Source organism: Ahaetulla prasina, chromosome 7, assembly GCF_028640845.1.
Source record: "Ahaetulla prasina isolate Xishuangbanna chromosome 7, ASM2864084v1, whole genome shotgun sequence".
In the NCBI taxonomy this organism is placed as follows: Eukaryota; Metazoa; Chordata; class Lepidosauria; order Squamata; family Colubridae; genus Ahaetulla; species Ahaetulla prasina.
Genome location: NC_080545.1, coordinates 99,690,835 through 99,716,721, shown reverse-complemented (window position 1 = coordinate 99,716,721; position 25,887 = coordinate 99,690,835). Strand labels below are relative to the sequence as shown.

The 25,887-nt window shown below is 44.9% G+C and overlaps 1 protein-coding gene across 2 annotated transcripts in view; it reads left to right on the top strand.

The window, feature by feature from the left end:
• The first annotated feature begins 584 nt into the window (after window positions 1-584).
• Window positions 585-25,887, top strand: part of TASOR2 (transcription activation suppressor family member 2) — a 49,897-nt gene continuing 24,594 nt past the window's right edge. The window contains exons 1-11 of one of the 2 annotated variants that reach the window (XM_058191919.1): window positions 585-1,000; window positions 10,728-10,800; window positions 11,849-11,975; window positions 12,096-12,115; window positions 12,944-13,043; window positions 14,459-14,559; window positions 15,994-16,094; window positions 17,721-17,793; window positions 17,908-17,982; window positions 18,958-19,746; window positions 24,546-24,707. In XM_058191919.1, the coding sequence (XP_058047902.1) occupies window positions 11,950-11,975; window positions 12,096-12,115; window positions 12,944-13,043; window positions 14,459-14,559; window positions 15,994-16,094; window positions 17,721-17,793; window positions 17,908-17,982; window positions 18,958-19,746; window positions 24,546-24,707 (1,447 nt within the window). In that variant the 5' untranslated portion in view covers window positions 585-1,000; window positions 10,728-10,800; window positions 11,849-11,949. The remainder of the gene's footprint in view (window positions 1,001-10,727; window positions 10,801-11,848; window positions 11,976-12,095; window positions 12,116-12,943; window positions 13,044-14,458; window positions 14,560-15,993; window positions 16,095-17,720; window positions 17,794-17,907; window positions 17,983-18,957; window positions 19,747-24,545; window positions 24,708-25,887) is intronic. The other variant, XM_058191920.1, reaches the window with a different exon arrangement.

Below are 25,887 nucleotides of genomic sequence, written 5' to 3'. Positions count from 1 at the left end.
CTAGCCCCCTCCTCCCTCCTCCCTCCCAGCTGCCTCCCTCTGTCTTCCAGCCCCCCTCCCACCATCCAATCCCCTCCCTCCCAACCCCTTTCCCTCCCTCCCTCTCTCAGCCCCCTCCCTCCAACCCTCTCCCTCCCTCCCTCCAAGCTTCTCACAGCTCCCTCCCTGCTAGCCCCCTCCTCCCTCCCAGCTGCCTCCTCTGTCTTCCAGCCCCTCCCACCATCCAATCCTCCCTCCAACCCCTTCCCTCCTCCTCCTCCCTCCAAGCTCCCTCCTCAGCCCCTCCCTCTCCCAGCCCCCCACCTCCCTTCCCTCCCTCCCAGCTCCCTCCCTCCTCTCTCAGCCCCTCCTCCAACCCCTCCTCCCAGCTTCTCACAGCTCCCCTCCCCTGCTAGCCCCCCCCTCCCAGCTCCCTCCCTCTCTCTCTCAGCCCCCCTCCCCCTCCCCCTGCAGCCCCCGGGATGGCGCAGGGCCGCCCCTCCCCTTCTCTAAAGAAAGCGGTGGGGGGGGGGGGAGGGAGAGAGAGAGAGAAGCGGGGGCCGGAAGTTGAACCCTCCCCCTCCGCGACCCCTTCCGGGTTAGTTTTCACTTTCTTTCTTTGGCTGCGGGCTCCCTCGGCCGTTTCACTTCCTGGGGTTGCCGCCGCCGCCGCCTCTCCGCGCCCGACATGTTTCCCTTCGGCTCCGCCGCCCGCCGGCTCTGAGCAGCCCCGGGGAGGGGGTCCCCGCAGCCCCCCCCGCACCCCCGCCCCAAAGAGAGGAGGGGGAGGGGGCCGGCCGAGCCCCTCCCCCCCCCCGCCCCAAAACAAAGGGGACCCGCCCGGCGCTCTCCGGGGAAAGAAAGCGGAGCGGGCAGGAAACCCGCGTCGGCGCGTTCCGACGTGCACGCCGAGAGACAGAGAGAGAAGACGCGGGTCAGAGCGGCGGGGTCCCTCCCCGGGGTCCGGCTTTCTTTCCCGGCATGGCAGGGCCGGCGGCGGGTCGGGCAGCTGTCATCAGCGGTGAGTGCCGGGAGGGAGGCCGGGGGAAGCTTCAGACACGTGTCGGCCCAGGCGGGGCTCCTCCTTAGGATCGCGGGCAGGCGATGGGGGCAGCGGCTCGGGGGGGAATTAAATGGGGTGTGTGTGGGGGGGGTGGAAGCCGAGCGCTGAATAGGATCGCCCTGCGCCAGTTTTCCGCCTTCTTTGGGGATCGGAAGCTGGGGGGGGAAGTCAAGCGCAAGCAGAGAGAGAGAGAGAGAGAAAGCGCGCAGGGAGGAGAGGATCGCTGCAGCCTCCGGGAAAGGGAGAAAGAAAGAAAGAAAAAGGGAGAAAGAAAGAAAGAAAAAGGGAGAAAGAAAGAAAGAAAAAGGGAGAAAGAAAAAAAAGGCTGCCCGAGATCCTCTGCTGGCTTTAGAAGGGATCCTGCACCGCCATCCTTTTGCAGAAGGATCCCCGCTGCGGCTTCGCTTGGTTTCCTTTGGTTGGTTGGTTGGTTGGTTGGCTTGTCTGCCTGGAATTCCTTTCGGGCTTGGCTCAGCCACGTGTTTGCCCATTAAGAGGGAACTTCCTCCGACTTCCTTCCGGGGCTCCAAGAGGTCTGGATTCACCTACAGGGAGTCCTCGAATTATGGCCATTCCTTTAGTGCAGGGGGGTCTCCAACCTCGGTCCCTTGAAGACTTGTGGACTTCAACTCCCAGAGTCCATCAGCCAGCTTTGCTGGCTGAGGGACTCTGGGAGTTGAAGTCCACAAGTCTTCAAGGGACCAAGGTTGGAGACCCCCTGCTTTAGTGACCGTTCCAAGTTACAACCACACTAAAAAAGAAAAGCGACGTAGGACCGATTTTTCAGGTTGACAGCCAGCGGCAGCGTTTTCCCCCCCATGATCAAAAATTCAGAGGCTTGGCAACGGACTCGTACTTACGACGGTTGCAGTGTCCTGGGTGTGTGTGTGTGTGTGTCAGTCACATGATCCCGTTTTGCGTCCTTTGGAGTCAACGGGGAAGCTGGATTCACTTAACGACCCTGTTTATAGAATAGAATAGATTAGAATTTTTTATTGGCCAAGTGTGATTGGGCACACAAGGAATTTGTCTTCGGTGCATATGCTCTCAATGTACATAAAAGAAAAGATACTTTCATCAAGGTACAACATTTACAACACAATTGATGGTCAATATATCAATATAAATCATAAGGATTGCCAGCAACAAGTTATAGTCATACAGTCATAAGTGGAAAGAGATTGGTGATGGGAACGATGAGAAGATTAATAGTAGTGCAGATTCAGTAAATAGTCTGACAGTGTTGATGGAATTATTTGTTTAGCAGAGTGATGGCCTTCGGGAAAAAACTGTCCTTGTGTCTAGTTGTTCTTATGTGCAGTGCTCTATAGCGTCGTTTTGAGGGTAGGAGTTGAAACAGTTTATGTCCAGGATGCGAGGGATCTGCAAATATTTTCACGGCCCTCTTCTTGATTCGTGCAGTATACAGGTCCTCAATGGAAGGCAGGTTGGTAGCAATTATTTTTTCTGCAGTTCTAATTATCCTCTGAAGTCTGTGTTTTTCTTGTTAGGTTGCAGAACCGAACCAGACAGTTATAGAGGTGCAAATGACAGACTCAATAATTCCTCAAACCCTGCCGGGATTCACTTAAGGGCAACGGAGGTCGTAAAAATGGGACGAGGTTCACTTAGCAAGGGTAACGGTTGGGCTCAGTTGTGCGGTCGTAAGTTGAGGGCCTGACCCGTATATCTGTTATTCTCTTTTTAATTCTCTCAATTTGTAAATGGCGCATTTGGAGTTGGGTGGCCTTGAAACGGAATTAATTAAATTGACCATGATGGCGATATTCTAGGCCAGGATTGGTGGAGCCTCACCTGTTTGAATCCACGAATGTCAGTCAACTTTAAACTCAGGTTTGTGACTCTTCTGCCTGTGCAGAGCAAAATACTTAAAAGGGTACTCTGGTTTTTCTGCTGTGCTTTTGGAGGAATTTAATGTCGGACCCAGCCAAAGGTGGCTAACTCAACAAGCCATGGTTAAAATCCAGTATACCTTAATACAGTATACATGAACCATGGTGTGGCTTGATTTGCACGAGAGAGTAAGTCATAATGCGATAGGCTTAGTTCTAGCCTAAACCAAAACATGAAGCCTTAATTGTTTTATTCACGCCCATGATGGTGTTCCTGACATTGCAATATTTTTTTTTTTAATGTTTGTTTGTTTGAAAATGACTCTTGTTGGAAGGGCCTCACCCTAAATGTTCATCAAGGTAAATGTTCATCAAGATAAATGTTGTACCTTGATGAACGTATCTTTTCTTTTAGGTACACTGAGAGCATATGCACCAAAGACAAATTCCTTGTGTGTCCAATCACACTTGGCCAATAAAATTCTATTTTATTCTATTCTAAGAATATGCGGATTAAGCAAGTGCCTCCTTCTGAGTAATGCCTTGATAGCATGTGGGGTTACCCTTCTGTCGGTTTCCCTAAAACTGAAATTTTATGATGCACTAAAATAGGGGTCTCCAACCTTGGTCCCTTTAAGACTTGTGGACTTCAACTCCCAGAGTCCACAAGTCTTAAAGGGACCAAGGTTGGAGACCCCTGCACTAAAATACATTTGCAGTGTGTTCGCACGACGCAAATAATCAGGCCAGGTAAAACGTGCAACATAGAAGTTTAGTTAAAAGTAATTCCAATTAGTTGTTTTGTTGGGTTGGCGAAACACGCCGGTTTACTTCTTAGGGTTTAGCAGATCGTGCAAATCCAGAAGATGGTTTGGCAACCAGGTTAGATGGGTTATGTAAACACAGCCTGTGTGAGTATCCCAGAATATCTGGAGCACGGCTACTTCAAAATGCAGGTAGCCCCTGACTTAACAAGCATTCGCTTAGTGACCGTTTGAACTTAAAATGGCAACCCCTGACACTTAAAAAAAAACACCTTTTATTTATTTTATTTAAATTTAAATTAACGACCGTTTTCAGCTTCCCCAGGATCATGTGATCAAAATATAGATGCTTGGCAACTGGCTCAATTTACGACGGTTGCAGTGTCGGGGGGGGTTGCGACCTTCTGACAAGCAAAGTCAGTGGGGGGAAGTCATTCACTTAACAACCGTGTTACTGAACAGCTGCAGTGGTCCACTTAGCCACTGTGTCAAGAAATGTAAAAGAGGACAAAACTCCATTAACAAAGGTTTCGCTTAGCAACCTAAGTTTTGGGCTCGATTGTGGTCGTAAATCAAGGACTTCCTGTACAAAAGGAGAATGTGGTCTCTGTGTCATATAATGTACGTTATAGGTTATCATCTTTTAATGACCCCCATAATCCCTTCCTGGGTGGAGTCCGGGCAGCTGAATGGAGCGGAGTATTTACTGGCCAGATGCCCTTCCTGTCGCCAGTGTGGAGTTTTTTTTTTCAGCAGATATATTCTCATTGTTTTGGTTGGCAAAGTGCCGTAGGAGGCCGTCTAGGTGGAAAATGGGCGACGGGGAGTGGGGGGGTCGTGTGCCGCTCCCCCACGCCCCGTTTTGGCCGCCAGAGGCACTGGTCATTTGCTATTTCCAGCCTGGCCCTGCCGGTCAGATTTAAGCACCCCGCAGCCTGGATTTGGGCCTCAGGTCTTATGTTTGACACCCCTGATGTCATGTATATTGGTGACCATTTGAGAGGTGCATGCAACGAAATTTCATTTTAATGTAAGGCCCATCAGTGTTCATTTCAAGTGAACAATATACTCCCCGCGGGCGATATTCCCGGAACGGATCTATTCTAGTCCAAAACTATTCTAGTTTTTTGTGCCCGTCGGTTCCATCCTATGGTAGCCAATTGCAGTGGGGGGAATCTTCTCAACTTCCTCTCCAGATTCCCTTTTGCAGATCCTTTCTGCTTGTTTTATTTCCATCATCTGAATTCTTGGCTTCCCGAGCTGCTGAGCCTGCAAAAAACTAACCTGTCTTGCAAGATTTCAACAGGTTATGCCGGCCGAGGAAGTTTGGTATAAATGGAATTTGGTATTTTCTCGTCTTATATTTTGCAGAAAAAGAAGAGAAGGGAGCAATCGATCTCTTTGTTTTCTCCCCTCCTCTTAGCCAGCAGAGGTGCTCATTAACTCTGCGCCACGCAAATTAATTTGTCGTTAAAGAAGTGCGTGCACGCACAAGCCATAATCATAGGGGTTTTGAGATGGTTTCGATCCTGCAAAGAGATTTTGCCTGGCGCAGAGCAGACCAATATTCTCAGCTTCTCCGGGAGTGAGTTTAGCAGGCTGGGAATTGCAGTCAAGGGAATAAAATTTAAGATCACAAGGAGGGAGACTCAGGTTCGGAATCAAGAGGAAATTCCGGACTGCATGAGCAACCGGTGGAACAACCTGCCACATGACGTAGGAAGTCTTCAAATAGGGGCTGGAGCAGAAATTCAAAATAATTGAAATCCAATTATTTTTACTACCGGTTCTGTGGTTGTGGCTTGGTGGGTGTGGTGTGGCTTGGTGGGCGTGGCCGAGGGAGGGTATTGCAAAATCCCCATTCCCACCCCACTCCAGGGGAAGGATATTGCAAAATCCCCATTCCCACCCCACTTTGAGGCCAGCCAGAGGTGGTATTTGCCGGTTCTCTGAACTACTCAAAATTTCCGCTACCGGTTCTCCAGAACAGGGGTCTCCAACCTTGGTCTCTTTAAGATTTGTGGACTTCAACTCCCAGAGTTCCTCAGCCAGTCATTAAGTCACTTTCTCCAGGGCTGTTGTAACGTTGAACGGTCACTAAATGAACTGCTGTACGTCGAGGACTACCTGTAAAATTAAGGTCATACCGAGGGAGAATTAGGTTAGAAATCAGAATGAAATTCCGGACTGTGTGAGCAGCCGGTGGAACAACCTGCCACATGAAATCTTCAAAGAGGCCGGAGGTATTTCGAGCATAGACAACGGACTGCAGAGGTCTTCTACATGTGGCAGCTTTAAGACTCCCAGCCTGACTCGCTGAGGAATTCTGAGAGTTGAAGTCCACAACTCTTAAAATTCCCATGTTGGGAGACCCCCTGCTCTATTATAGCAATTGTCAATTCTTGGTAAATTTAAGGCAGGTGGACTTCTACTCCCAGCATTCCCTGAGATGGATGGAGTGGGGAATTCTGGGAATCGGACCATTTATTCTATTTTAAACCTATCTGGCTGGGGAATGCTGGGAGTGGCAGTCCACCCATCTTAAAGCAAAGCTGGCTGGGGAATTCTGGGAGTTGAAGTCCACACCTATGAGGTTGCCACGTTGGGAGACACCCCCCCCCCCCCGCTCTAATGTAGCAATTCTCAACCTTGGCAAATTTAAGGCAGGTGGACTTCAACTCCCAGAATTCCCCCAGTCAGCATGCTTTAAGGTGAATGGACTGCAATTCCCAGAATTCCCCCAGTCAGCATGCTTTAAGGTGAATGGACTGCAACTCCCAGAATTCCCCCAGTCAGCGTGCTTTAAGGTGAATGGACTGCAACTCCCAGAATTCCCCCAGTCAGCGTGCTTTAAGGTGAATGGACTGCAACTCCCAGAATTCCTCCAGTTAGCATGCTTTAAGATGAATGGACTGCAACTCCCAGAATCCCCCCAGCCAGCATGCTTTAAGATGGGTGGTCTTTAACTCCCAGAATCCCCCCAGCCAGCATTCAGTCCTGGGAATTCCGACAATCCAGCGGTCTTAAAATAGCCAAGGTTGCAAAACACCGATTTATCAATTATCTGGGGAACATAATCCCCAGGTGTGTTTGTTATTGGAAGCCTCAAAGTAACCAAGCATCTCCTGGAGGCTTTAAAAGTTTGAAAAACAAAGCAGTTGCTTTAAAAAAAAAAATATTCAGCAGCCTTAAGCTGTGTGGACTTTCAACTCCCAGAATTCTCCAGAATTCTGGCTGGGGAATTCTGGGAGTTGAAGTCCACACATCTTAACGTTGCCCGGTTGGAGAAATGAAGCTTTAAACGCAGCTTCCGATTCTTCTGTTTCCTGCTACGATGGTTTCACTTTTGCCTAAAAAGAGGAGAAGGCTATTCTGTTCGAATCACTTTCGCTTTCTCATTGCAAGGTCAGAAAAGACAGGCGTGATCTTCCAGTTATAAATAAAACAAAACCCGATAAATGCAAAAGTTTTTGTTTTGTTTTTTAAACTGAAGCCAAGGATGAGTTGTCGGAAACTCCCAAGACTCTGTTTCCCGTTATAATTTTCTCCTGCGAAGAAACTATTTTGGACAAATGCAATTTTTTTTGGAATTAGAATATTTATAATAAATATTCTAATTTGTATTTCATATTCTAATTCTAATAAATATTCTTAATAAATAATAAATTTATTATTATAAATTAAATATAAACAATGTTTTATATATTGTTTATATATAAAATATAAACAATAAAGAATTCTATTCTAAAGAATTCTATTTTGTAAGGACTTGGGAGTTTATAAATGGGAGGGTTTATCTATTTTGTTTTATTTTTTGAAAACTGACAGTTGGACAGATTTAAGGAGCGGTGGGAGTGTTTTTTATTATTTATTTATTTATTATTTAGATTTTTATACCGCCCTTCTCCCGAAGGACTCAGGGCGGTGTACAGCCAGATTAAAACAGAACAATATACAGATTAAAACCATAGTTAAAATAACATATTCTATGAATGGCCGAAAATTAAAACCATCAAATTTGACCCATCAATAAAATACACCAGTTAAAATTATTAAAATTTAAAAATTTAGAATATTAAAATTAAGCCAGTCCCGCTTGAATAAACAAGTACGTTTTCAATTCACGGCGAAAGGTTATTAGCTCTGAGGGTGGAAAGGAGCCTCCATTGTCAGGAGCAGCGTACCTTAGAAGCTGGGAGGAAACGAATGGGGAAAAATTGTCATTTTCTTGTTTGACTTCGAAGGGAGTGTTGGAAATAGAAAAGCTAGCAGGGGTTATATAATTTTGATCCGATCCACTAAAGTTTTTAAAGAAAATTAAGAAACAGAAAAAAAACACATTATGCAAACTTTCTTTCTTAAGTCAGTTTGTTGTTGTCTTGAAGATGACTTTAACAAAGTACATAGACTACACTGGTAGCCCTTGAATTCCGACCGTACTTGAGGTCAAATTGAGCAAGGATTCAATGGGTTTCGCCCCATTTTATGACCTTTCTTGCCACAGTTGTTAAGTGAATCACCACACTTATTAACTTAGTAACACGTCATTAAGTGAATCCGGTTTCCCCCATTGACTTTGCTCGTCAGAAGGTCGCAAAAGGGAATCATAAATACGAATCAATTCTCAAATGTCTGAATTTTGATCAGGTGACCACGGGGATGTTGCAACGGTCATAAGTGTGGGAAATAGTCATCGGTCACCTTATTTGTTGCCAAATGGTCACTAAACGAACGGTTGTAAGTTGAGGACTACCTGTATTGTGCGGTATGTGCTGTCTGTCTGTACTCCTGGAGATATGGCATGACCTAATTAAAACTAAGAAATCCACTAAGAAATAAATAAGAAAGCCACATCAAACTGTTGGTTTTGTAGCCTGGCTGAGTTCTTATTTTATGCTAACTAGAGCCAGTTTGGTCGAGTGGTTAAGGCACCAGGCTAAAAACCAGAGTGAATTCTAGTGCCGCCTTAGGCGTGAAAACTGGCTGGGTGATTTTGGGCCAATTACCAGGAGACTGAATTCTAGTCCCGCCTTAGGCATGTAAGGCAGCTGGGTATCTTTGGGACCATCGCTAGGAGACAGTGAGTTCTAGTTCTGCTTTAGCCACGAAAGTCAGCTGGATGATTTCAGGCCAATCACCAGGCGCCTGGAAGTTCTAGTCCTGCCTTAGGCATGAAAGGCGCCTGGGTGACTTTGGGCTAATCACTAGGAGACGGGTGAGTTCTAGTTCCACCTTAGTAATGAAAGCTAATTAGACGACTTTGTGCCAATCACCAGGAGACGGTGAGTTCTAGTCCCACCTTAGGCATGTAAGGCAGCTGGGTGTTTTTGGGACCATCGCTAGGAGACAGTGAGTTCTAGTTCTGCTTTAGCCACGAAAGTCAGCTGGGTGATTTTGGGCCAATCACCAGGCGCCTGGAAGTTCTAGTCCTGCCTTAGGCATGAAAGGCGCCTGGGTGACTTTGGGCTAATCACTAGGAGATGGGTGAGTTCTAGTTCCACCTTAGTAATGAAAGCTAATTAGACGACTTTGTGCCAATCACCAGGAGACGGTGAGTTCTAGTCCCACCTTAGGCATGTAAGGCAGCTGGGTGTCTTTGGGACCATCGCTAGGAGACAGTGAGTTCTAGTTCTGCTTTAGCCACGAAAGTCAGCTGGGTGATTTTGGGCCAATCACCAAGCACCTGGAAGTTCTAGTCCTGCCTTAGGCATGAAAGGCGCCTGGGTGACTTTGGGCTAATCACTAGGAGACGGGTGAGTTCTAGTTCCACCTTAGTAATGAAAGCTAATTAGACGACTTTGTGCCAATCACCAGGAGACGGTGAGTGCTAGTCCCACCTTAGGCATGTAAGGCAGCTGGGTGTCTTTGGGACCATCGCTAGGAGACAGTGAGTTCTAGTTCTGCTTTAGCCACGAAAGTCAGCTGGGTGATTTTGGGCCAATCACCAGGCGCCTGGAAGTTCTAGTCCTGCCTTAGGCATGAAAGGCGCCTGGGTGACTTTGGGCTAATCACTAGGAGACGGGTGAGTTCTAGTTCCACCTTAGTAATGAAAGCTAATTAGACGACTTTGTGCCAATCACCAGGAGACAGTGAGTTCTAGTCCCACCTTAGGCATGTAAGGCAGCTGGGTGTCTTTGGGACCATCGCTAGGAGACAGTGAGTTCTAGTTCTGCTTTAGCCATGAAAGTCAGCTGGGTGATTTCGGGCCAATCACCAGGCGCCTGGAAGTTCTAGTCCTGCCTTAGGCATGAAAGGCGCCTGGGTGACTTTGGGCTAATCACTAGGAGACGGGTGAGTTCTAGTTCCACCTTAGTAATGAAAGCTAATTAGACGACTTTGTGCCAATCACCAGGAGACGGTGAGTTCTAGTCCCACCTTAGGCATGGAAGCCAATTGGGTGACTTTGGGTCAATCACTAGGAGACAGTGAGTTCTAGTTCTGCTTCATCCATGAAAGTCAGCTGGGTGTCCTGGGGCCAATCTGCAGAAGAGGGCAAGTCCCGCTTTAGGCATTAAAGCCAGCTGAATGACTTTTGGCCAATCACACACATACTCTCTCTCTCTACCCCACTCACCTCACAGGGTTGTTGTTGTGTGGAAAATAAGAGGAGGGGGGATTAATTACGTTCTACTCCTTACTTGCATTAAGGATTTGTATATTTACAAATAAGAATTATTTGTAAAAATAATCAAGGTGGGGATAGAAATAAATAAATTTAAAGAATGAAAATAAAACGACGTTTCTTTGCTTCGGCATGGTTTGAGGAATAAGCCACCTTGGGTTGAGTTCATCCAACATGCTAAACCAAACTAAGTTTTCTTAGATGCTAGAGCGGCATCTAAGAATTCCCCAGCATTCCCTGGCTGGGGAATTCTGGGAGTTGAAGTCCACAAGTATTAAAAGTTCCACAGTTTACAAACACGGCCACGTTCTTAGCCCGCAGCTCAGACCATCTTTGTGCAAAAGGAGAATATGGACCCTAACCATGGTTAATCTAATTGTGGTTAACTTCATTGTGTGCCCCGAGTCAGTGAACCATTATTGTGTCTCTTCTCGGTTTCAATGCAGGACAAGCCTCTTTTCTCGGCGCGATAGGAAGCAGGCGCCGACACCAAGGGAGAACGTGAGGAGGAAAACCAAGGTAAGGCGTATCCCAGGCAATGCCCAGGTTAGGAGTGGCTTTTTGGGAGTGGCCCGAAGCCCTTTGTATTAATTTCATTCATTGATTACATTAAATTAATATTCTGCCTTTGTTATTTCTTTAAAAAATAACTCAAGGCAACAAATATATCCAACACTCGGTTTTCCTATTTTCCCCTACAACAACCCTGTGAGGTAGGTTGGACTGGGGGGGGAGGGAGGGACTGGCCCAAAGTCACACAATTGGCTTTTAGTTCTAAGGCGGGACTAGAATTCCCCGTCTCCTGATGATTGGCCAAAAATCACTCAACTGGCAGTTCTAATCCTGCCTTAAATATGAAAGCTAGCTAAATGACTTCGGTGCCAATCACCAGGAGACAGTGAGTTCTAGTTCTGCCTTTGGCATGGAAGTCAACTGGGTGAGTTTGGGCCAATCACCGGGAGACGGTGAGTTCTAGTCCTGCCTTTGGCATGGAAGTCAACTGGGTGAGTTTGGGCCAATCACCAGGAGACGGTGAGTTCTAGTCCTGCCTTTGGCATGGAAGTCAACTGGGTGAGTTTGGGCCAATCACCAGGAGACGGTGAGTTCTAGTCCTGCCTTTGGCATGGAAGTCAACTGGGTGAGTTTGGGCCAATCACCAGGAGACGGTGAGTTCTAGTCCTGCCTTTGGCATGGAAGTCAACTGGGTGAGTTTGGGCCAATCACCAGGAGACGGTGAGTTCTAGTCCTGCCTTTGGCATGGAAGTCAACTGGATGAGTTTGAGTCAATCACCAGGAGACAGTGAATTCTAGTCCCACCCTAGGAATGAAAATTTGCCTGCTGGCTTTGGGCCAATCTCCTCCTCTCTGCCCAAACCCACCTCACAGGGTCGTTGTGGGGAAAATAAGAAGAGGAAGGAGTATTAGGTACGTCCACCTTGAATTACTTGTAATAAAGATGGGATAAAAATCTAATTCATAAATAAATACATTCTGACCGAATACGCTTGCTGGACCGCTAAATAAAATTTTCTTATTTTTTAAAAAATATTTCTTCCTTGATCCCTAGAAACTTTTCGAAGCAGTCTGTGGCTGTAGTTAGAATCGCTGAATGATCCTCGGAATAGCCCGCTCCATAAAACTCGTTCGGTTGGGTAGAGTCGTTAGAGAATGTTGCCACTCGGTTACAAAAGCTTGTAAGTGACTTTTCTCTTCTTGGTCAAAAGCCTTTATTATTATTTTTTCTCCTTAATTCACTGTTTTCCCCCTGGATTGAAAGCGATTTTTCATTTTTTTTTTCTTCTTCCTTTTTGCAGAGCTGAACATGAGATGAAAGGTAAAAAAAACCCATAATAATTTTATTTATTTTTTTAATGTTTGTTTTGTCCTTCCTCTCCTCCCTTGTCCTCCTCTCTCTCTCTCACACACATACATGTACACCATTAAGAGATTTTAAATTTCGGCTTTAATTTCCAACACTGCCCGTTGCCGCTTGAAATAGTATGAGGTTTCCTGCTTGAGCTGGGGGTGGACTAGAAGACCTCTAAAGTCCCAACTCTTTATTATTCTATGTTCTCTGCCCCTCGGGCTTTGCAGCCAGTTGATTGGACGCTGGAGCCAGAGGGAGGTGGGAATAACAGTGGAGGTATGCCCCTCCCCATGTCCCCTCCCGCGGGTTTCTGGGAAAATGTATGGGTAGTCCTCGACTTACGACTGCAATCGGGCACCAAATTTCTAATTGCTAAGCGAGACAGTTGTGAAGCGAATTTTGCCCCGTTTTGCAACCTTTCTTGCCACGGTTGTTAAGTGAAACACCAGTTGATCCCAATTCAGACGCTTGGCCACATATTTATGACGGGCGCGGTTTCCCCGGGGTCACCATATCCCCTTTTGCGACCTTCTGACAAGCGAAGTCAGTGGGGAAAGCCGGATTCGCTTAACAACCGGGTTACTAATTTAACGACCGCAGGGATTCACTTAACAGCCGTGGCAGGAAAGGGGGCGTCAAATGGGGCAAAGCTCGCTTGGCAAACGTCTGACTTAGCGACGGAGATTTTGGGGGGGCTCCACTGTGGTCGTAAGTCGAGGACTCCCTGTCTACGTACATAGATGAATAGGAATAAACTACCCGCCTGCCTCTCGGCTTTCTTTCTGAACTCTTCAGTGCTGTATCGCGCCTGGGAGGGACAGCTTTTCGTTCAGAATCGGCGGGTCTGCAACATCGTCCTTCGGTCGCCCTCTCAAGCTTCGATCCCAGCTCAGTTGTAAGTATTTATTTTTCTCTTCCACTGGAATTAAGCCCCCTACCCCGCCCCCAGATAGGACATTAAAAAGTCCTTTTTAAAAAGTCCAGCTTGCCTCCAGAAATTGTGGGCAGTCATTTGTCCGAGATGGTATAGGACGGGTTCTCCTGCTTGAGCAGGGGGTTGGACTAGATGACCTCCAATGTCCTTTCCAGCATTGCGTTGTGTTGCTTCGCTTCGCTTCGTTCTATTCCATTCTATGCCATTCTGTTCTATTCTATTCTATTCTGTTCTATTCTATTCTATTCTATTCTATATTCTGCTTTATTCTATTATTATCTATTCTATTCTATTCTAGTTCTATTCTAGTCTATTCTAGTCTATTCTAATTATTTTATACCATTCTATTCTATGTTATACTATTTTATTCTATTTCTATTTCTCTGTATTTCTATTTCTATTCTATTTCATTTCTGTTCTTTTTTATTCTTTTCTATTCTACTTTATACTATTCTATTTATTTTATACTATTTTATTCTATTTCTATTTCTTTTTCTCTGTATTTCTATTCTAGTTCTATTCTATTCTATTCTATTCTAATTATTTTATACCATTCTATTCTATGTTATACTATTTTATTCTATTTCTCTGTATTTCTATTTCTGTTCTTTTCTATTCTATTTTCTATTCTATTCTATTTTATACTATTTTATTCTTTTTCTTTTTCTCTGTATTTCTATTCTGTTCTGTTCTATTCTATTCTATTCTATTCTATTCTATTCTATTCTATTCTATTCTATTTTATACTATTTTATTCTTTTTCTTTTTCTCTGTATTTCTATTCTGTTCTGTTCTATTCTATTCTATTCTATTCTATTCTATTCTATAGTAGCTTCAAATTCATGCTGAATAGAGAAAGATTTTTAAATAAAAAATAAATAAAATGACTAGGTTTTTTCCCCCCTCGGCGGTAAAGTGGTTTTTATGAACCGGCAAATATTTTAGGTTTGAAACTTTCCATCTGGATCCCAAAAGTGTGAGAAATGAAGAATTGATAGGCGAAAACCTTTGTAGCTCAGGTTTGAACTGTGGGATCCTGGGTGCTTTCTGAGCTGGGTTGTTTTCTTGTAGACGTTTCATGACCTAACTAAGTAACATTATCCATGCTAGAAGGGAGTCGGATTTGCAAGCCACTTACATATAAACAGAGAACGAACCTCACTGTCTAACAAATACCATCACACTGATGATATTACATAGCTGGATCATGAAACGTCGGCAAGGGAACAACCAAGCTCAACACCGGGGACGCCACAAATAAGAAATTGTTCTAGACTCCACTTCTGGTGTTTCTCCAGCTCTTCGGGAGGGCCAAAAGGCAGCTTTGGAAAGATTTGAGTTTTCCCGAACTCTTTCTCCCTTTTTTCCTTTCGTAGGCCAGCCAAGCTGGAATTCAAGTATATCGTGCGGATATCTGAATTGCGAAAAAAGCTGCCGGAAGCTGCATTTGAAAAAAACAGTTACTCCAATAATGAAGGTTTGCTTTTCAGTTGTGTCATTCGTTGAGTTTATCTGGCTCAGGATGGTTTGGTTATCTTCTTTTCTTTCCAACTTAAGGGGATGTTGGGTGTGGGGCGGGGGAGAGTGATTTAAATGGGATCATGACTCTGTGGCTCCATCAGCCCGTCAACGGGATAATTTTGTGGAAACGGTGCAGAAGGAAACCAAATTTGAAACCAGAATCACTCCCACAGGGAGGTGGGCTGTGTGTAAATTAGATGGGTAGGTGGGTGGGTGGGTGGACAAAGAGACAGACAGATGAAAAGGTTTGAATGGATGGATAGATAGATAGATAGATAGATAGATAGATAGATAGATAGATAGATAGATAGACAGACAGACAGACAGACAGGTTGGTTGGTAGATTGGTAGATCGCTGGATAATAGACAGAAATAATAATTTAATAAGACAGAAAATTTAAATAAACAAATAAACAGAAACAGAAATGGATAAGTAAATAATGATAGACAGACAGATACAGACAGAGACTGGTTGGTAGATAGCTAGATAATAGATAGAAATGGATGAGTAGATAATGATAGATAGATAGACAGACACAGACAGACAATGGTTGGTTGGTTGGTTGGTTGGTTGGTTGATAGATTGGTAGATAGCTAGATAACAGATAGAAATGGATGAGTAGATAATGATACATAGACTGGTTGGTTGGTTGGTTGGTTGGTTGGTAGATAGATTGGTAGCTAGATAATAGATAGAAATGGATGAATAGATAATGATAGATAGATAGACAGACAGACACTGGTTGGTTGGTTGATTGGTTGATAGATTGGTAGCTAGATAATAGATAGAAATGGATGAGTAGATAATGATAGATAGATAGACTGGTTGGTTGGTTGGTAGATAGATTGGTAACTAGATAATAGATAGAAATGGATGAGTAGATAATGATAGATAGATAGACAGACTGGTTGGTTGGTTGGTAGATAGATTGGTAGCTAGATAATAGATAGAAATGGATGAGTAGATAATGACAGACAGACAGACAGGAATGGATAAAAGATGGATGGATGGTTGAGGGAGGGAGGGAGTGGATGGACATTGCTTAATAATCCTGTGGGGTCCTTGTTGCCCTCTGAGCTTGGTTGTTTTCATTTCACGTCTCAGCTAGGTAACCTCATCAGTGCTAGAGGGGGGTTTGCAAGGAGGAGGAGGAGGAAGGGGTGGTGGTGGAAGAAGAGGAGAACCGTGGGCTCCTTGGTGCCCTCTGAGCTTGGTGGTTTTCTTGCAGACATTTCCTGACCCAACTAGAGAACATCAACAATGCTAGAAAGGAGCCGGGTTGTCTTAATCATAGATTTATTGTACCATTAACACTGGTTTGTTTTCGGTGGTGTTTTTCTTTTTTCTTTCCTGTTGTTTTTTTTAAAGTGTACTTGGTTTTCCCTACAGTCTGTTGTCAGCAGCTGTCGTTTCGTTTATATCAAGTGGAAATATTAGACGAGAGTGAACGGAAAGATCAGCTCATTGGGAGCATGAAAGAAAAAAACCTGGTGAGCTCTTAAGAATCTTCAGAATTAACGGTCTCTTGCTTTTTGCAGGATGTGGCTTTGGGTGGTCTCGATCACCTAAAATGGCCAGCAAAATAGGAATTTAAAAAAAATATAGGAAGCCTTCACCTCTTGGTGGTTTACAAACACGCCCATGTAGGGTTTTGGGGTTTTTTTGACAGCAATGGAAACGTGATTTGTCTCAATCTGTTTTTATATATACCGTATTTTGGGGAGTATAAGTCGCTCCGGACTATAAGACACACCTACCTTTTTTGGGGAGGAAAACAAGGGGGAAAAAATCTGCCTCTGCCTCCCAGCAATTTGCCTCCTTGCATCAAACAGCAAACAGCCTGTTTCAGTTTCAGCACAGCCTGATTAGCACCAGAAAAAAAAATCTGCCTTTGCTTCCTTGCAGAAACAGTCTGTTGTTTCAGTTTCAGCACAGCCTGATTAGCACCAGAAGAAAAAAAATCTGCCTCTGCCTCCCAGCAATTTGCATCCTTGCATCAAACAGCAGTCTGTTTCAGTTTCGGTTTCAGTTTCAGCACAGCCTTATTAGCACAAGCAGCTGATTGTCAGTTGGATCGGCCTCCCGAGGATCAGCTGTTTCAGGCTGCAGGGATTGCCATAGCCTATTGCTGTCTCCGTTTTCATCCTCTGTGCAGGAGGATGAGTAGGAGGAGGAGTGATGGGAATAATGAGAAGATTAATAGTAGTGCAGACTTGGTAAATAGTTTGACAGTGTTGAGGGAATTATTTGTTTAGCAGAGTGATGGCATTGGGGAAAAAACTGTCCTTGTGTCTAGTTGTTCTGGTGTGCAGTGCTCTATAGTGTCGTTTTGAGGGTAGGAATTGAAACAGTTTATGTCCAGGATGCGAGGAGTCTGTAGATATTTTCACGGTCCTCTTCTTGATTCGTACAGTATACAGGTCCTCAGTGGAAGGCAGGTTGGTAGCCCTTGTTTTTTTCTGCCATTCTAATGATCCTCTGAAGTCTGTGTCTGTGTCGTGTCCCATTCCTCCGCTGACGGCCGGGTCAGGGAAATCCAAATCAGGCGTGCCTCTGCAGCTCTGCCAAAGTCCTAGCAAAGTCCTCAGGGCAGGCAGGAGACCAGAAAGTGACTTCAGCAAGATATGTTTAGACTTTGCCTGACTCAGAGAATGCCAGAAAGCAGGTCCTTTATATAGGCCATGGGGTGTGGCTCCATGACTCAGCATTTATCCAGGCCTGCCCCTCCCTTCCTTCTGTCGCCTCCGCCTATCAAGTCTTCTGACGCGAGGATCACTCCAGTCGGCAGCTGTTGGCAATTGACCTCCCTCAGGCTCACATGCTGTGGAGGAGGGGGAGGGGTCTAGTTGCTCCGTTTGCCTGGGCATGGAGCCAGAGCTGGTGGCTGGAGGTATTTCCTCCTCTTCAGCCTGTCTGGGCATGGAGCCAGGGCTGGGGCCGGGAGGCATACTAGGACATTCCTCCGTGTTCGGAAGCAGATAAGAAGGCCCCGGCTGTGGTGAGATTGGGCGAGACACAACAGTCTGTCTTGTTGGATTGCAGAACCAAACCAGACAGTTATAGGTTATTCTCCTGATGGAGGCTAAGAGAAAATTCATTTTCTTTGTCTGTTACAGGCACTTGTTAAATATTTAAATGACCGCGGAATCCTCCTCTTCCTCACCTCGTCAGTCTTGGCAAAAGAAACAGGTAAGAAGGGAAACCGAGACCTTCGGCACCGTCAAACCCAGGTGAGTCTTCCCTGGAAGATTCCAGTTCAAAAAGAGAAGCATGGCGCCCTGTTTTCTCTCTCTTTTTTTTCAGACGCCGAAGCGAACGATTTGGGCTGCCTTCAAGCTTTGTTTCTGTTTCCATCCCCAGAGCCCAAACTTTTAAGAGGTAAAATTTGCAGACTCTGGGAATCATTTAATCCCTTGTTATCATTTTTGTCCTACATTTGTTTTTTCTTACACTTACATCTACTAGAATTTTATTCCACTTTTTATTATTTTTATAAAGAAGTCAAGGTGGCGGACATACCTAATAGTCCTTTTTTGCTTCTGTTTTCTCCAACAGCCACAACCCTGTGAGGTGGGTTGAGTTGAGAGAGAGAGAGAGTAATTGGTCCAAAGTCACCCAATTGGCTTCCATGCCTAAGGCAGGACTAGAACTCACAGACTCTGGTGATTGGCTCAAAGTCACCCAGCTGGCTTTCATTGCAAAGGTGGAACTAGAACTCACCATTGCCTGGTGATTGTCTCAAAGTCACCCAGCTGGCTTTTGTGCCTAAAGCAGGACTAGAACTCGCAGTCTCCTGGTGATTGGCTCAAAGTCACCCAGCTGGCTTTTGTGCCTAAAGCAGGACTAGAACTCGCAGTCTCCTGGTGATTGGTTCAAAGTCACCCAGCTGGCTTTCATTGCAAAGGTGGAACTAGAACTCACCATTGCCTGGTGATTGGCTCAAAGTCACCCAACTGGCTTTCATGCCTCAGGCAGGACTAGAACTCGCAGTCTCCTGGTGATTGGCTCAAAGTCACCCAACTGGCTTTCATGCCTCAGGCAGGACTAGAACTCGCAGTCTCCTGGTGATTGGCTCAAAGTCACTCAGCTGGCTTTCATTCCTAAGGTGAAACTAGAACTTACCTTCACCTAGTGATTGCTCAAAGTCACCCAGCTGGCTTTCATGCCTAAAGCAGGACTAGAATTCACCGTCTCCTGGTAATTGGCCCAGTCTATTAACAGGCCACCCATTTCACCCATTAAATAACTCTGTGTGGCTTACAAAACAATTAGAGGTTATTTTGTTTACTTTTCTTGGGCATGACTTGCAAGTCCGTTGCGATTGGCTTTTCTTTTCTTTCTTTTTTTCATTAGCCACAGATTGGAAACGCGAAGAGGGGAGAAGCGAGGCCCCTCAGCAGCTCCCCCTGATCCTTCCCCTCCTTCAGCAGGCGTTGGCGGGAGCCGCCAAAAATCCGAATCCCAGCCAATTTTCTCCTAGCGCTTTGGTCAAACTGCACATGGAGGAATTTGCAAATGTCGATCAGTGTTCGGTGCTGAGCTGCGATAACACGGCCAGCCTACCTTTGCCTTCCAAACTTTCATCCGAGACCCCTAAGGGGGCCCCCGTGGACGATACGCGTTCCCCTTCCTCATTTTCCGACTTGGCGGTTTATCTGTCGGATCCCGAAAGTTACGCGCTGGAGGTTTCGTCTGCCTCGGCCTGCTTGAAGGGCCGTTGTCGGTTGTCTGATGGTTGCACGGGTTTAAATTTGGATCCGTCGCGATCGGACAGAGCGGACGGAGCTGGTGAAACGGGCAAGGCTCCCTTCGAGGGGCCGAGCCGAGCCGCCGCGTCGAAAAGCAGCCCGGCCGGAGAGCGATCCTTGCAATGGACAAAGAGGAAATCCAGCCGGATCCTCGGGGCCAGTTCAAAGAAGAAATGGTCGCCTCTCAAGATGTACTGCGTCTTGGAGAGCAGCAAAAAGAAGACGAAGGAGAAGGAGAAAAGTAAGAAGAAGAAGAAGAAAAAGAAGAAGAAATTGCCCAAGGAAGCGATGACGCTCAACATCCCTTTGGCTAAAGATCCCGGGTCCCCAGCAGATCCTAAAAAGCCTACTCTCAAATTAAAAAATATTCTGAATCCACTGAGAAGGAAGAGGGGTGAGTGTCGCTTCAAATAAGCCTCAAAATGATCCTGATGTTTTAATTTTTTATCACAGGAAAGCCATAATTTTGGCTAATTATCATCGTCATCATCATCATTTAACGACCCCATAATCCCTTGTATCGGGGTGGAGTCTGGGCAGCTGAATGGAGCTAGCAGAGTGTTTTAATGGCCAGATGCCTTTCCTGTCGCCAATAGGAATTTTTTTCAGCAGATATATTCTCAGTGTGCCCAGAGAGAGAAATATCAGCCTCCACCTAGGATCGAACTCACAGCCTCCTGATTGTGAGGCGAGAGCACCATGCCACTGTTGTGACCGAGGCCCAAGTAGTTATTACCAGACGCAATCAGTCCTAAACAAACATATTTTATTAGAACAGCTGAGAATTACTTCATTCTCAGCTTAGTCCAAATTAAATCCAAACCAAAGTCCTTCAGAAAAAGTCCTTCGGCCTTATCACAAACCTTTGTCCTCTTTGGGGCCCTGCCAAAGGCTTTTCTTGGCAAAGCCCCACAAAGTTCAGAAACAAACCAGAGATGCCGACTAGAAACCAATGTAGCAACGTTGCTTTCCTACAAAGAGCCCAAGAGCCGTTGCTGCTCTTTTAAGCCTTCTGGGAGGGGCCAATCATCACCTGGCCTTACTCCTGAGTTGTCCTTTTTGCTGTAGGTGCTCTTAACTTCTGGCAGCTCTTCACATACATGCACTAGGAACAGGCTCCTTCTGTTCCTCTGCCTCTCTGCTGTCTGCTTCTGGAGGCTCTGAAGTCCGTGCATTGCTCCTAGATGGCCCCATCTCTGCCTCCGACCCAAGCCCTCATTCGGGCTTTCCCCTGACTCCAGGACTGGCCCATTGGCCTACACAGCCTCCTTACTCTCTGACTCCGCTGCCAACTCCGCAGGCTGCTGGCGGACCACAACAACCACTCCATGATTTTGGCTGATTATGAAGCTATTATTTTACCGGTAATCCTCGACTACAACTGGTCACGTAGTGACCCAAATTACAACAGCGCTGAAAAAAAGCGACTGATGTCTGTTTTTCACACTTAACAACCGTCGCAGCGTTTCCCCATGGTCACATGATCAAAATTCAGATGCTTTAGCAACTGGCATGTACTTAATGACAGTTGCAGGTGTCCCGGGGTCACGCGATCCCGCTTTTGCGACCTTTGGACAAGCAAAAGTCCACGGGGGAGCCAGATTCACTTAACAACCGTGTGACTAACTCAGATTCGCTTCACGACTGCAGCAAGAAAGGTCGTAAAATGGGGGAAAACTCACTTCATTGCCTTGCTTAGCGATGGGAATTTTGGGCTCAGTTGTGGTCGTAAGGCGAGGATTACCTGTATTCATTTATCTTCTGCCTTTATAATTCTTTACAAGGATAGATTGATTTGGTGTTCTATTTGTGGCCTGTCGGCCGCTAGTCCGTCCAGCAGCCAAATCAGAGGAGGAGGAGGCATGGGAGTCAAGGTCAGTATCAAGGCAACCTGAGAGCTCCGAGGGGGAAGAGGGAATGGAGCTGGCAGAGAGACGGGGCGGACCTCAGCCCTCAGATGGAACGTCAACAGCCCCCAGGTCTGGAGGTGGCTGATGAGGAGGAGGAGGAACAGCTGGGTCCAGTGCCTGATATGCAGCAGGCAGAGGAGAGGAGAGCAGTGGAAATCTATGGGCCGGTCCTTGGGACAGAAGAGCCACTGCTGCTAGCAAAGCCCCACCCTAGCTCTGGGGATAAAAGGCAGGGGGCGGAGATGAATAGGTGTGGCAGACAACTCTTCATCTTACGGCCGGACAGATTTGTTATTATTATTATTATTATTATTTGCATCTATATCCCGCCCTTCTCCGAAGACTCAGGGCGGCTTACACTGTGTTAAGCAATAGTCTTCATCCATTTGTATATTTATATACAAAATCAACTTTATTGCCCCCAACAATCTGGGTCCTCATTTTCCCTACCTTATAAAGGATGGAAGCCTGAGTCAACTTTGGGCCTGGTGGGGCTTGAACCTGCAGTAATTGCAGGCTGGTGTGTTTTAATAACAGGCTTCTTATAGCCTGAGCCACCACGGCCCTTTATTTTTAGTTAGCCTGTGGTGTGAGAGAAACTTTTTGTTCCCCTAATAAGGGAATTATTGATTTAAATACAGAGGGTTTGTCATGTTTGGGGAGCCGATTCTGTTTAAATCAGAGAGCCTGAACTTCAAGGCTGTCCTTTTGCCGTCCCCCAAATCTTTTAGGAAACCAGCCCCTCCCCATTTCAACCCGATGCCCCCAATCGGCTGTATATTTTGGGGTCAAGTTGAGGCAGAGAAACCCCAAATATGGTATGGTAGACTCGGCAATAGTCTGGAGTCACGAAGCACCGTCAGCCAAGGTGGTTCTCGGTTCTCAGTTAACCTTCCTGTGGTTTAGAGTGTTGTGGGACATCCGACCGACTGGGGTGTTAATGGAAAGCAGTAAGGTGGTTTAGCACAATAACCGCGTGAATAGTGGTGTTAGCTCAGGCGGAGGTGTTAAGTTTGTGGGTTGTTGTTTACTCATTGAATGCAAAAGAAAAAAAAATAGAGAAATGTGCAATTCTGAAGAAAGAAAGAAATATATGTCTATATCTATATCTAATCTGTATATCCCTGTCTGTCTGTCTATCTATCATCTATCATCTATCTACAGTATCTATCTATCTATCTATCTATCTATCTATCATCTATCATCTATCATCTATCTACAGTATTTATCTATCTATCTATCTATCTCTATCCGTCCGTCCGTCTGTCTGTCTGTCTGTCTGTCTGTCTGTCTATCTATCTATCTATCTATCTATCTATCTATCTATCTATCTATCTATCTATCTATCTATCTATCATCTATCTATCTATCATCTATCTCTATTTATCTATCCATCCATATCTCTGTCTGTCTATCTGTATTTTTTTTTTATTTGAATTTATATCCCGCCCTTCTCCGAAGACTCAGGGCGGCTTACAATGTGTTAAGCAATAGTCTTCATCCATTTGTATATTTATATACAAAGTCAACTTTATTGCCCCCAACAATCTGGGTCCTCATTTTACCTACCTTATAAAGGATGGAAGGCTGAGTCAACCTTGGGCCTGGTGGGACTTGAACTTGCAGTAATTGTAATTGCAGGCAGCTGTGTGTTAATAACAGGCTGCATTAGCCTGGTGAGCCACTTCCCTATCTATCATCTCTGTCTGTCTACCTACCTACCTAGCTATCTATCCATCCATCCATCCATCCATCCATGCCTGTCTGTCTGTATCTATCTATCTATCATCTATCTCTATCTATCCATCCATCCATCCATCCATCCATCCATCCATCCATCCCTCCGTTCATCTATCTATCTATCTATCTATCTATCTATCTATCTATCTATCTATCTATCTATCTATCTATCTATCTATCTATCTATCTATCTATCTATCTATCTATCTAATCTATCCATACCTACCCACCTACCTACCTAATTTTATTTTTTATTTATTTATTTTCATGCTGCCCTTCTTGCTATCCAAAGCGATTCTTCAGTCACCTTTTGCATCGCTTGGGAGAGACTGAGTGACTCTGCTAAGACTCTCCCGAGTGTGAATTCTCTGCATTTCCAAGTCTGTGTTGATGGTTGCAGGAAACCAGCATTGTGAGCCCAAACACGCTGGCAGAACCAGTTTCTGGAAATCGAAACCCAGTGGGACCACTAGAGGGCAGGAAAAAGCGAGGCTTTCAACTTGTGCTTTGCTGCCCTCTAGTGGTGGTCCAGAGGTTTGCAACCCAGATTGGGTCTTGTAAGATGCCGCTTTTTATAGATAGCCTTCTTAACGCTGACCGCCTCGTACAGTGACCGTTTGCAGTTAATGGCGGTGATGAGTATATTAACTTTGCCGCCAGTCACAACCTTTGAAGCCAAGGAAAGCCGAAGTCAGATTATGAGTACAGTTGCAAGTTCCCTTAGTGACCACTTTGCTTAACCACTTTTCCCAACTGTGGTCACTAAATGAGGACCGTACCTATAAATCTTTTGTGCTGTGCAGATAAGTAGATTAGTAAGGGGACTTTGGGCAGCTAAATTTGAAATAGGCAGGGAACTAATTTCTTGAACATTCTGGGGCCACCACCAAAAGCCATGGTACTCACTGGGTTTCACTTAGCGACCACTTCACTTAACGACCAAGTTGCCCGTCCCAATTGTGGTCGCTAAATGAGGACTCCTCATTTAAATCCTTTGTGGTGTGCAAATAAGTAGGTGCATAAGAATGGTTTGAGAAACTGAATTTGAGAGAACTGAATTTTTTATGCTTCCTGGGACGCCATTGCCTGAAACCATAGTACTCCCTGGGTTTCACTTAGCAACTGCTTCACTTAATGACCACATTGCCAATCCCAATTATGGTTGCTAAACGAGGACTGCCTTTAATCCTTTGTACTGTGTCATCACCAGAACTAGCCATAGTACCTCACTGGGCTTCACTTAGCAACCACTTCATTTAACGACCAAGTTGCTTGTCCCAATTGTCACTAAATGAGGACCATGTATAAATTCTTTGTAGTATGCAGATAAGTAGGCTAGTGAGGGTGGTTTGGGGGGCTGAAAATGAGAGGGCTGAATTGTTTTTACTGTCTGAAACCATGTGTTTCACTTAGTGACTGCTTCACTTAAGGACCACGTTGCCGATCCCAATTGTGGTCGCTAAACGAGGGCGGCTTAATAAATCCTTCGTGCTGTGCCACCGCCATAAAACCATCCTACTCATTGGTTCGTTGTCTCTGCCAGGGGCCGAAGTTTTGTCCGCGGAATTCATTCACGGACCGAGGAGCGTGTCGCTTGAGGGAGCAACGGGGTCTTCAGCAGGACCCGCCACAGAGGAAAAGAAACCACGGCTGAACATGGCCACGAAACTGAAGGATGTGGACAAAATGGACGCCAGAGGACCAAGTAAGATGGCGGCGCGATTCAAATATGGAAACCCTGGCCGGATTAAAAAAAATAAATGATAATTTTGCTTCCTCACCCTCCATACCTTCTCCTGGTTTGTTTTTTTTAAAGCTGGGGCAGGGATGAGACACTGGTGCAGGCGGTCCCTCACTTAACAACCGTTTGTTTAGTGACTGTTTGAGGTTCGCACTAAAAAAGTTGTACAAATGGTCTTCGCGTTTGGCACAGCGGGTCACGTGATCAAAACCGTTGCATTGCTCTGGGTTTGCAGGATCGCCGTTTGTAGCCTTCCCGGCCAGCTTCCGACAAGCAAAATCAGTGGCGGGGGGAGGGAGTGGGATTCACTTAATGACTGCCTGATTCACTTAACGTACGAGCAGGAAAGGTTGGGGATGCCTTGATCTAGGTCATTGCTGACGTGATAGTTCAGCACTTGGAACTTTTTGAGCGGGGTCATTTGTCCGTTTATTAGCCTGTTTTAATCACACTTGGCCAATAAAGAATTCTAATTGTAATTCTAGTTCTAATTCTAATCATTCTAATTCCTAATCCTAATAATTTTAATTCAATTCTAATAAAATTCTAATCTAATATTGTAATTCAGTTCTAATTCAATTCTAATTCTAATTCGGTTCTAATTCTAATTCAGTCCTAATACAATTCTAATTGTAATACAGTTCTAATTCTATTCATTCTAATTCTATTCCAATAAAATTTCAACTCTAATTCAATTCTAATTTTAACACAATTCTAATTCTGATTACTCTATTTCAATTCTATTTCTAATAATTTTAATTCTAATAATTCTAATTCAGTTTCAATTCCAATTCAATTCTAATTCTTATTCTAATAATTCTAATTCTAATAATTCTAATTATAATAATTCTAATTCAGTTCCAATCCCAATTCAATTCTAATTCTGAGCATATAATTCTAATTCTCATTCTTATAATTCTAATTCAGTTCTAATTCTAATTCAATCCTAATACAGTTCTAATTGTAATACAATTCTAATTCTATTCATTCTAATTCAATTCTAATAAAATTTTAACACTAATTCAATTCTCACTGTAATACAGTTCTAATTCTAATTCTAATAATTCTAATTCAATTGTAATTCTAATAATTTTAATTCTAATTCAATTCTAATTCTAATAATTTCAATTCTAATAATTCTAAT